The sequence below is a fragment of the Symphalangus syndactylus genome, chromosome 4 (genome assembly GCF_028878055.3).
Source record: "Symphalangus syndactylus isolate Jambi chromosome 4, NHGRI_mSymSyn1-v2.1_pri, whole genome shotgun sequence".
Lineage (NCBI taxonomy): Eukaryota > Metazoa > Chordata > Mammalia > Primates > Hylobatidae > Symphalangus > Symphalangus syndactylus.
Genome location: NC_072426.2, coordinates 76,766,046 through 76,777,034, shown reverse-complemented (window position 1 = coordinate 76,777,034; position 10,989 = coordinate 76,766,046). Strand labels below are relative to the sequence as shown.

Here is a 10,989-nt window from a genome sequence, read left to right as displayed (position 1 = left end):
TAGCCAACGTTTTGTAAAACCTTCCCTCCTCTGAGGTAGATTCCTGATGCCAACTGTTTATATTATTTGCTTGCAGGCCATTCAGTAACAAGCCATCTGTTCAGAAATCCCTTTAGAAACTTCCCTACATTATTTATGTCACTACTAAAGCTATTTCCCCTCCCCTAAAAAACAGCTGCTTTACATACAATGAAAATATCATTATTTAGCCATAGAAGTTGATCTATGTTCTGGTTACTTCTAGGTAACCCATCATTACCTTTTACACACTAATTGGCTACAGAAGTCTCTCCCTTCTCCTCTGAAAGACTATCAAGTAGCCATTTAATTTAACAGTAGATGTAAAATGCTATTCTTATATTCTCTCAATTAAAAGTACATTTGTCATGACTTTTATGTAATTGGTTTTAACCTTACAAATCACTAAGATCTCCCAAATAGCTGATATGATTTTTGAAATTCTGAACTTTAGTCTGCTTATTTTTTCATGCAAACTTAATATACTTACCCAAAATTTCCACATTCCACATCATCAAACCTTTCATCTTGTCTCAAAAGAAAAAAGAAAAAAAAATTTAAAGCCAATTAAGAGCCAAAATCAACCACTTTCAGCTTCAATTTTCAAATGTCAGTTTGTTTTTACCCAATTCTAGAAAATTTATGTAGTGTAATTCTAAACTTCACTATTTGACATTTCCCCGTGGAAGAAAAGCAACAGAAACTTTTCACCATCTGTGTTGCTCTTGGAAACCAGCCCCTCCCATCTGTGGTGCGGGCAGTGCAGCACCCTCGCTGGTCTTTGGGGCTCTGCCTGCACCGCTGCGCTCAGATCAGCACTGGAACCGCCAGCAATTACCTGCAGCTGATGCGTTCTGGAAATTCGCCCTCTAGAAACAAGGTGCCAACGCCAGAGATAGTGAATTTCTACCTTCAACATACAAGTGGGAATTCCGATTTGCAGGAGGTGGGAAAGGAAAAAAATTTTTAATCAAGTAAACGTCTAGTCTGTATTATTGAATAGCCCGTTTTCTGCTGAATCAGCTAATATTTCTGAAGCCTTTGAATTCCGAATTCCTACGGACTTCAGTTTTTCCAAAACAAAAGTGGGAAGGAAGTGTTGTTTTTCAGTGTAAAGAGGTTCAACTAGACTAAAACTAAAAAAATTAAAAGATAGTGGGATATAACTATAAACTAGTGGATATGCCTAGAACACAGAACTTGCCAAAAACGGGGCGCTGGGGCAGGGTGCGGTCTGACAGTCTACTTGTAATATGTTTCATAATGAGGTTGCTAACTGAGCTACAGAAAGCAAGAGGAGGAAGACATAGATGCCATCAGCTCAAGCAATCTACAAATACTGCTGGTTATTTTTGTTTTATGACAAGAGTTGTTTCTGAACCACCAGCTACCACCACCACCAGCAGCGCCCCGAAAACCGGAACTGGCCTCAAATGTACCTTTAATTCTTTTGCTCTGTCCCCACACCCTCTGCAACTTTTGTTCTCCAACTGTACTTGTTCCGGTATGAAACCTGGCAAATAGCAAAAATCTTGAAACAAGAAGAGAGTGAGACAGCGGAGAGAAAAGGGAGGGAGGGAAGGAGAGAGAGGAGGGGAAGAGGAGGAGGGGGGAGAGAAAGAGGTGGGGGAGAGAGAGCGAAAGGAGGTGGGAAGAGAGAGAGGGAAGAAGACAGAAGAGAAGGAGGGAGGAAGAGGGAGAGGGGGACGGAGATGGGGAAGAGGGAGGAGGGAGGAGGGAGGGAGGGAGGGAGAAAAAGAGAGAGAGAAACATATTCTGCCACCCTCCTGGCTAACTGAAATGCTTGTTCCCGAGATTACAGTAATTACTGCCCCAGCATGAGTTCCATACAAGCGCTAAATGAAACAGCACATCAATTAAAAAATAAACACTCCATTCCAGGAGAAAGACAGCCCCCTGGGACGCCCTAACAAGCGTAAATGAACCTGCCAGGCCGCCGGCCCGGGCCGCCCGCAGCCCCCCTCCCGGCCCGTCTTAAGGTGGCGGCGGAGCCGGCGGGGGCAGCGTTCGCTGGCGGTGGCCCAAGCGGCTGCTAAAAGCAGCCCGGGTCCGGCTCCGGCCTCGTGCAGGGCGCAGATACGTGTCCCGGAGTCCGCGCCAGAGCGCAGCGACGCCTCCCACCAGAGAAAAGGAGGCTCTGGCAAAAGCATGTGAACTTGGGATGGATGAATAGACGTCCTGAAAGAACGAAGCGAAGGCAGGGAATCCAGCCCCAGAGTTTCCACTCTGTCCTATTTATAAGTTTCGAGGTTTGTTTTGAATTTTACACAGAAATTGAATGATTTTTCCTAAGAAAGCACGGCGTCCCGGGGCTTTCTATATTTTATCTCACCTAATTGTCAAAGCCCCCTTGGAGATCTGTGCTATGATCACCCAACTCTCTAGGTGGGGAAACTGAGGCTTTCCCAGGTCACGCAGCGGAGGCGGGAGGAGAGTCTCAGGCGGGCATTTGTCCCCCGCGCCCCTCGCACGCCCGAGGCTGGGCTCCGGGGCATCTCACCCGGGCCGTCCCGGGTCCAGCCCCAGTTTAGAATGACTCCACACCCCCCACATCTCCAAGTCTCAGAAACCATCGTTCTGAGAACCCCAAGGAGGACACCCTTTCCCGGGTCTTCTACAGCGTCAAGCCCCGGCAGGCCTCCCCGGCACTCGCCTGCTGCGAGACCTTCCCGCCGCCCCGAGGAGCGCGAGACCCCAGCCGCCCGCAGATCACCCGCATTCGCGGAGGGTGGCAGCAGGGGCCTGACTGGTTTGAAACGCGCCGGGGAGGCGCGCGCTGCACCAAACCCCGTCCCTGTCGGGGTAAGGGGACCAAGACCTCAGATGCACTCAGCGCCATGGGGACAGCCACAGCCAACACTCTGTCTCTGCGGTCAATCCCAAGGTTACCAAAACTCTCCATCCGCAGAGAGCGCGCACATCAGTGCGAACACTCGGGGACTGCCTTAAGGAAGGCTGAGCCCTGGGAGCGCGTGGACTCCGCCCCGCCGCCCGGCGATTGGCTTGCGGGGCTGGGGGCGGAGACCGACTCCGCGCTGTATAAATATTCATGAGCCGGCCGCGCGGCGCGAGTGGGGCTGGAGCCGGGAAGTTGGGCGAAAGGCACTGCTCCCGCCGAGGAGGAGGCGGCGGCTGGGCGCGGGCCGCGCCACTCAGGTGTCCGCTCCGCCTTCCGGTCTGGATTTGCTCCTGGGTGTCCAGCAGGAAGGAGACTGCGTGCACCTCGCCCGACTGCGGCCGGAGCGCGGCGCTGACTTTTCTCGGCGGCGGGGGTCCGTCTGTCCCGGCGGCGGACAGACGAAGGAAGGACGCCGGAGAAAGAGGGCGGCGGCCTGGGCCAAGGAGGGTCCCCAACTCCGGCGGCGGCGGCGGCGCGGCCTTGGGGGCGGGCATGAGCCCCCGGGGGCCGAGCGGTGGCCGCCAGGGCTGACCCGGCGCGGCGAGCGGCCCGGCCCAGCCATCTTGACTGCGCACCGCGGCCCGAGAGGAAACTTGCGGCGCCTCCGCCCTCTCTGCCCGGCGGAGTCACAGCCGCCCGGCGCGGCGGGGAGAAGTGGTCGGGCGCGCGGAGAGGAGGCGAGCGAGTGCGGGACGATAAGCCGAGGCCCGGCCGCTCTGCGCCGCGAGGGCTGAGCGCGACCCGGGGCGAGCAGAGCGGACCTTCGGACTGTGGCGCCCGCCTGCAGCCGCCTTCAAACCCCCAGAGCGGCGGAAAGGAGTGCGGAAGGGCCCTGCCCAGGCTGCGTGCCGCGCCGCTGCGGACGCGCCCCTAGGAGGGGTTAGATTATCGGCAGACCCCCTCCCGGGCGAAGCATAAGGGAGACCCCCAGATCACTCGCTGTCCCCGTCTCCGGCTCTCTCGTGCACCCCCCCTCCCGGCACCCCTCTGCGCGCCGCCTGGAGGGCGAGGGCACCGGGCCGAGGCGCACAGGATGGAGTGGGGTTACCTGTTGGAAGTGACCTCGCTGCTGGCCGCCTTGGCGCTGCTGCAGCGCTCTAGCGGCGCGGCGGCCGCCTCGGCCAAGGAGCTGGCGTGCCAAGAGATCACCGTGCCGCTGTGTAAGGGCATCGGCTACAACTACACCTACATGCCCAACCAGTTCAACCACGACACGCAGGACGAGGCGGGCCTGGAAGTGCACCAGTTCTGGCCGCTGGTGGAGATCCAGTGCTCGCCCGATCTCAAGTTCTTCCTGTGCAGCATGTACACGCCCATCTGCCTGGAGGACTACAAGAAGCCGCTGCCGCCCTGCCGCTCGGTGTGCGAGCGCGCCAAGGCCGGCTGCGCGCCGCTCATGCGCCAGTACGGCTTCGCCTGGCCCGACCGCATGCGCTGCGACCGGCTGCCCGAGCAGGGCAACCCTGACACGCTGTGCATGGACTACAACCGCACCGACCTCACCACCGCCGCGCCCAGCCCGCCGCGCCGCCTGCCGCCGCCATCGCCCGGCGAGCAGCCGCCTTCGGGCAGCGGCCACGGCCGCCCGCCGGGGGCTAGGCCTCCGCACCGCGGCGGCGGCAGGGGCGGTGGCGGCGGGGACGCGGCGGCGCCCCCAGCTCGCGGCGGCGGTGGCGGGAAGGCGCGGCCCCCTGGCGGCGGCGCGGCTCCCTGCGAGCCCGGGTGCCAGTGCCGCGCGCCCATGGTTAGCGTGTCCAGCGAGCGCCACCCGCTCTACAACCGCGTCAAGACAGGCCAGATCGCTAACTGCGCGCTGCCCTGCCACAACCCCTTCTTCAGCCAGGACGAGCGCGCCTTCACCGTCTTCTGGATCGGCCTGTGGTCGGTGCTCTGCTTCGTGTCGACTTTCGCCACCGTCTCCACCTTCCTCATCGACATGGAGCGCTTCAAGTACCCGGAGCGGCCCATCATCTTTCTCTCGGCCTGCTACCTCTTCGTGTCGGTGGGCTACCTAGTGCGCCTGGTGGCGGGCCACGAGAAGGTGGCGTGCAGCGGTGGCGCGCCGGGCGCGGGGGGCGCTGGGGGCGCGGGCGGCGCGGCAGCTGGCGCGGGCGCGGCGGGCGCGGGCGCGGGCGGCCCGGGCGGGCGCGGCGAGTACGAGGAGCTGGGCGCGGTGGAGCAGCACGTGCGCTACGAGACCACCGGCCCCGCGCTGTGCACCGTGGTCTTCTTGCTGGTCTACTTCTTCGGCATGGCCAGCTCCATCTGGTGGGTGATCTTGTCGCTCACGTGGTTCCTGGCGGCCGGCATGAAGTGGGGCAACGAAGCCATCGCCGGCTACTCGCAGTACTTCCACCTGGCCGCGTGGCTTGTGCCCAGCGTCAAGTCCATCGCGGTGCTGGCGCTCAGCTCGGTGGACGGCGACCCGGTGGCGGGCATTTGCTACGTGGGCAACCAGAGCCTGGACAACCTGCGCGGCTTCGTGCTGGCGCCGCTGGTCATCTACCTCTTCATCGGCACCATGTTCCTGCTGGCCGGCTTCGTGTCCCTCTTCCGCATCCGCTCGGTCATCAAGCAACAGGACGGCCCCACCAAGACGCACAAGCTGGAGAAGCTGATGATCCGCCTGGGCCTGTTCACCGTGCTCTACACCGTGCCCGCCGCGGTGGTGGTCGCCTGCCTCTTCTACGAGCAGCACAACCGCCCCCGTTGGGAGGCCACGCACAACTGCCCGTGCCTGCGGGACCTGCAGCCCGACCAGGCACGCAGGCCCGACTACGCCGTCTTCATGCTCAAGTACTTCATGTGCCTAGTGGTGGGCATCACCTCCGGCGTGTGGGTCTGGTCCGGCAAGACGCTGGAGTCCTGGCGCTCCTTGTGCACCCGCTGCTGCTGGGCCAGCAAGGGCGTCGCGGTGGGCGGGGGCGCGGGCGCCACGGCCGCGGGGGGTGGCGGCGGGCCCGGGGGCGGCGGCGGCGGGGGACCGGGCGGCGGCGGGGGCTCCCTTTACAGCGACGTCAGCACCGGCCTGACGTGGCGGTCGGGCACGGCCAGCTCCGTGTCTTATCCAAAGCAGATGCCATTGTCCCAAGTCTGAGCGGAGGGGAGGGGGCGCCCAGGAGGGGTGGGGAGGGGGACGAGGAGACCCAAGTGCAGCGAAGGGACACTTGATGGGCTGAGGTTCCCACCCCTTCACAGTGTTGATTGCTATTAGCATGATAATGAACTCTTAATGGTATCCATTAGCTGGGACTTAAACGACTCACTTAGAACAAAGTACCTGGCATTGAAGCCTCCCAGACCCAGCCCCTTTTCCTCCATTGATGTGCGGGGAGCTCCTCCCGCCACGCGTTAATTTCTGTTGGCTGAGGAGGGTGGACTCTGCGGCGTTTCCAGAACCCGAGGTTTGGAGCCCTCCCTGGCTGCACTTGGCTGGGTTTGCAGTCAGATACACAGATTTCACCTGGGAGAACCTCTTTTTCTCCCTCGACTCTTCCTACGTAAACGCCCACCCCTGACTTACCCTGGAGGAGGGGTGATCGCGAGCTGATGGGATTGCACGGTTTGGGTATTCTTAATGACCAGGCAAATGCCTTAAGTAAACAAACAAGAAATGTCTTAATTATACACCCCAAGTAAATACGGGTTTCTTACATTAGAGGATGTATTTATATAATTATTTGTTAAATTGTAAAAAAAAAAAAAATGTGTAAAATATGTATATATCCAAAGATATAGTGTGTACATTTTTTTGTAAAAAGTTTAGAGGCTTACCCCTGTAAGAACAGATATAAGTATTCTATTTTGTCAATAAAATGACTTTTGATAAATGATTTAACCATTGCCCTCTCCCCCGCCTTTTCTCAGCTGTCACCTTTAAAGTGCTTGCTAAGGACGCATGGGGAAAATGGACATTTTCTGGCTTGTCATTCTGTACACTGACCTTAGGCATGGAGAAAATTACTTGTTAAACTCTAGTTCTTAAGTTGTTAGCCAAGTAAATATCATTGTTGAACTGAAATCAAAATTGAGTTTTTGCACCTTCCCCAAAGACGGTGTTTTTCATGGGAGCTCTTTTCTGATCCATGGATAACAACTCTCACCTCAGTGGATGTAAATGGAACTTCTGCAAGGCAGTAATTCCCCTTAGGCCTTGTTATTTATCCTGCATGGTATCACTAAAGGTTTCAAAACCCTGCATTCATTTCTGGAGTCCGTGATTTTGAAAGCACCTGGTGTTCCAGGGAGGGAACGCATTGCTGAGGTGTAGAGGTTAGTGTTTTAAACCATAGCTCACCCTTTACAGTAGAAGTCACTTGACAATCTGGTAGGGGTGCGGGCGCTCTTCAGTGGATTAAACTAACGGGTTAACATCTTAATAACCTTCAGTGCTTGTGTATACCAAATGTGCTGCTTTTCCTAGAGAAAAAGCTATTGTTCCTCTGTCAAGACTAAGCTAATTTATTTGAGCAGAAGGCTGTTGAATTAGCAGAAGAATGCTTCGGCAATTGTTGAACTTTTTACCTGTCTGCCCAGTGGCTCAGCACATCATTCCTTTAAGAGGAGCTAAATGAATAGGGTTAATCTGTAGGGAACTTGGTCTTTTGAGTTTGAAAAACTTTGATCTTTTCTCCTCTGCAAATGTGCTGTATAGTCTGAAGTTTCTTTCCCTGCTGCCTATCTCCTCTTAGTGCAGACCAATTGGCCACCGCGGAGCCTTAAAGTTCTTCCATTAAAGGGATGTGGGACTTTTACTTTAAAAAGGAGAGAGAGCGCGAGAGAGGAAGACTTGTAACAGTTAGTGAAGACCGGAGGCACAAGTGCTCAGCCTTTTAAACAGCTTTTCCCGGCATTGTTAGCCAGCCTGCAGGCAGCTAGGCATGGGTTGAAGCTTTATAGAAAAGGGCTCTGAATGCCCCACAGGTGGTCTGCGCACATAATCCCCCAATTTAAAGCGTTTTCCTTTGCTGGACAATTGCATTACAAAACTCCCTTCTTTTTCGCTCCTAATTGAACCAATGAACTATTATAAACTACAAGTTTTTCTTAAAAAAAAAATCGCCAGTGCCTAAATTCTATTGACTAAATTCTAGCAAGTTTTCCAACTGAACCTTTTAAGGCACCGGAAGTAAAAGCTGCTTCAGCAGACGTTTCTGTTTTGCGGATATTTTTATTCCTTATGCTTGTTATTTTCTGACAGATTAGCAATAATTTAAAAGTAATTGGTAAGATTGTGTGTTAGTACTGAAAAGATAGCCCCAGGTCCCTTATTAACCTGTCAATCAAGATAAGAAATGGGCAGCTACCCTGCTAATGATGGGGCATCAATCATTGTGGGATGGGATGGGAGGGGATTTGTTCTGCACATCCTGCTAAAATGTTTGTTCTCCTTACTTTACCTAATAGGAATCTTTAGTAGTTAAAAAAAATTTTAATAGAGTGAACACTACTTTCTTGGCTGATTTTTCTCATGTAAGAGGCTTCACATAGGATCTCCATGGTAGTAACATTTTGCAGATCCTTTTCAGAGTAAGTCTTGGTGTTAATTAAGTTAGATATGCAATTAGAACCCCTGCTTTAGCTATCATGCCAATCTTATTTTTTAAAGCCAGAGACACTGTAAAAGTGTTCACCTCTCCAGTAGTTTTACTCATTACGGAATTATTATTTTGTAACTTAGGTACCTATCAGTGGCCTACATCTAACCCACGTGTTGACTCGTACTATAGTGTACATATGCCAGCCATAAACTTTATATATTCAGTTATAAGGTAGAATTTTGAGAGCAGATCCCAAAGTCTTTACCACATACGAAGGATGGGGAGAAAGCTACAAGACACAAGTTAGCATGTTGGCTTTCTCATGTAGCAGTATTCTCATTATTGACACATTTTCAACTATATAACACAGGAAAATGTCCAACTTTGAAGCTTTTTACCTTATTCTTCAATATATCATTATAAAATGCTATATTTGAAACTCAAGATCTATGTGTGTTCAATCTAAGCGAGCTTATTTGACAAACAAAAAACCCAATTTAAATTCTGAGGACAGTTCTCAATAAAAAGACCTGCATCTGTAATCATTAGAGACTGATTTTAGAGATGGTATTAAGACATAAGTGCTGGTTTTTTGCCTTTAAAGCTAAAACTTGAGTTGCATATTTGCCAATACTCAGATGGTATCTACTAAGGGAACAAAACCCCAAAATTGATTTTAGGGTGGAAGAAAGAGAGTCTCTAGTCAATTGCATTAGACAAATGAACACCCCTGTGTGCTACACAGTTGTGTCTTTAATTACATAAAACAAGTGTTAGTTTTTGAAAATCTTGTCAAATTGGAAGAGGGGTTGGTGTGGTTGTTGTGTGGCTAGAAGATCAAGTCTAACATGATTAAAACCATTACTAAAGCCAAACCTCATTAAAATTGCTTGTGGGAGAAGTTACGTGAAACACTTTCTTTTTGCTTTATAATAAATGCAATTTGAAAGTACCATGAAACAGAAGGGAAAAAAGTTTATAAGAAAGTTTAAGGAGTAAACCATGGCACATTACAGTTTCTTAACCTGCACTGACCGCATTGCAGGTGCCTGTAATACTTAAGAGTTTGGGCAAAGACAGTGAGATTGTCTTGCCAAGAGAAAACCAGGAGCAGTTGCAGAGCACAGGATGCAATTTAAAGTGTAGATGCAAACGTTCTGTTGAGACATAAAAAGCAAATCAGTGCAAGTGTCTATCCGCTTTCCACATTTGATACTATACTGCCATCTCGTGGTAGTACAGGGTCCCAGAACCAGGAAGTTAGGGAGGTTCCTTCATTCAATTCATTCATTCAAGAATAGCACACGGAGAGCTAGCCCAGGCACAGGCACAGCCTCCGCCCAGAGGACCTGCAAACATTTTGTATTCATAATTCTGAATCCTTTCTCCGATGCGTTCCAAAATTGCATCAGTGCACACTAAAGTTTAAGGACCCACAAGACATTCCCGCCACGCAGTGATAATACTTTTATTAACTTCAATTGCATTAAGTCCTCCATATAACCATTATGCTAAAAATGTAATTAAGCTGCGTTAAATTCCAAGAGTATATCTTTTTTAAATTAGCTTCTGAGTTACTTTTATTTAAAGAATGGGATGCTCACCAAAGATCCACCATATCAAAGCTTTCATGGAAGAAACAATGAATAATAAACAGTATTTTGAGGTGGGATGTGGTTGGCTTGCTTAATTAAATGTGTCAATTTACAATTTCTCATGTAGAGGTCAACCTCTGAGTCCAGGGGACGCCTGTCAGTGCTGCACGTGAGTGCTGTTAGGGTGAGCAAGATGCAAGCCATCTCATTTTACCTAGCCGGGTGTTCACAGAAACACACCAAGGAGTAGAAACTTCGCTGGAAAACAAGGTCGGTGAGCATCTGCATTGGAATGCTGGAGCCCTGGGGAAGGAAGATGACACAGCACTGAGATGTAGGAAGAGCAGGATCTTAAAGAAGGATGAGCAGGGCCAGGAGAGGTGGCTCAAGCCTGTAATCCCAGCACTTTGGGAGGCTGAGGCAGGCGGATCACCTGAGGTCAGGAGTTTGAGACCAGCCTGGCCAACATGGTGAAACCCTGTCTCTACTAAAAATACAAAAATTAGCTGGACGTGGTGGCTGGCACCTGTAATCCCAGCTACTCGGGAGACTGAGGCAGGAGAATCGCTTGAACCCAGGAGGCGGAGGCTGCAGTGAGCTGAGATCACACCACTGCACTCCAGTCTGGATGACAGAGCAAGACTTTGCCAAAAAAAAAATAAATAAAAAATAAAAAAATAATTAAAAAAGGATGAGCAGAGAAACAAGGTTTCTGAGGACTGGAATGTCTAGTGGGGATGGGAGGGAAGGAGAAGACTTGTGACCAAGGACCACATAAGATCTTCGAGGACTTGTAGAGTTCGGAGGCCCCAGAGGCAAAACCTGCAGCATTAGGGAAATGTGGAATCTCAGATCTCTCTTACTGAATCAGAAACTGCATTTTAACAAGATCCCCAAGCTTCACAGGCACACTGAA

The 10,989-nt window shown here is 51.8% G+C and overlaps 1 protein-coding gene across 2 annotated transcripts; it reads left to right on the top strand.

The window, feature by feature from the left end:
• Positions 1-3,106: 3,106 nt before the first annotated feature.
• On the top strand, positions 3,107-7,313 carry FZD8 (frizzled class receptor 8). 2 transcript variants are annotated; one of them, XM_055275161.2, is made up of 3 exons: positions 3,129-4,506; positions 4,597-4,997; positions 5,121-7,313. In XM_055275161.2, the coding sequence occupies exons 1-3, from the start codon at positions 3,972-3,974 to the stop codon at positions 6,033-6,035; spliced, it is 1,851 nt and encodes a 616-aa protein (XP_055131136.1). In that variant the 5' UTR covers positions 3,129-3,971; the 3' UTR covers positions 6,036-7,313. The 2 variants fall into 2 exon arrangements, with proteins under 2 accessions (XP_055131135.1, XP_055131136.1); XM_055275160.2 differs by having other exon boundaries at positions 3,107-7,313.
• The last annotated feature ends 3,676 nt before the right edge of the window (positions 7,314-10,989 follow it).

What these genes read in the sequence shown, in the direction of transcription:
- FZD8 (XM_055275160.2), top strand. Translation starts at nt 3,972, where the DNA reads ATGGAGTGGGGTTACCTGTTGGAAGTGACCTCGCTGCTGGCCGCCTTG.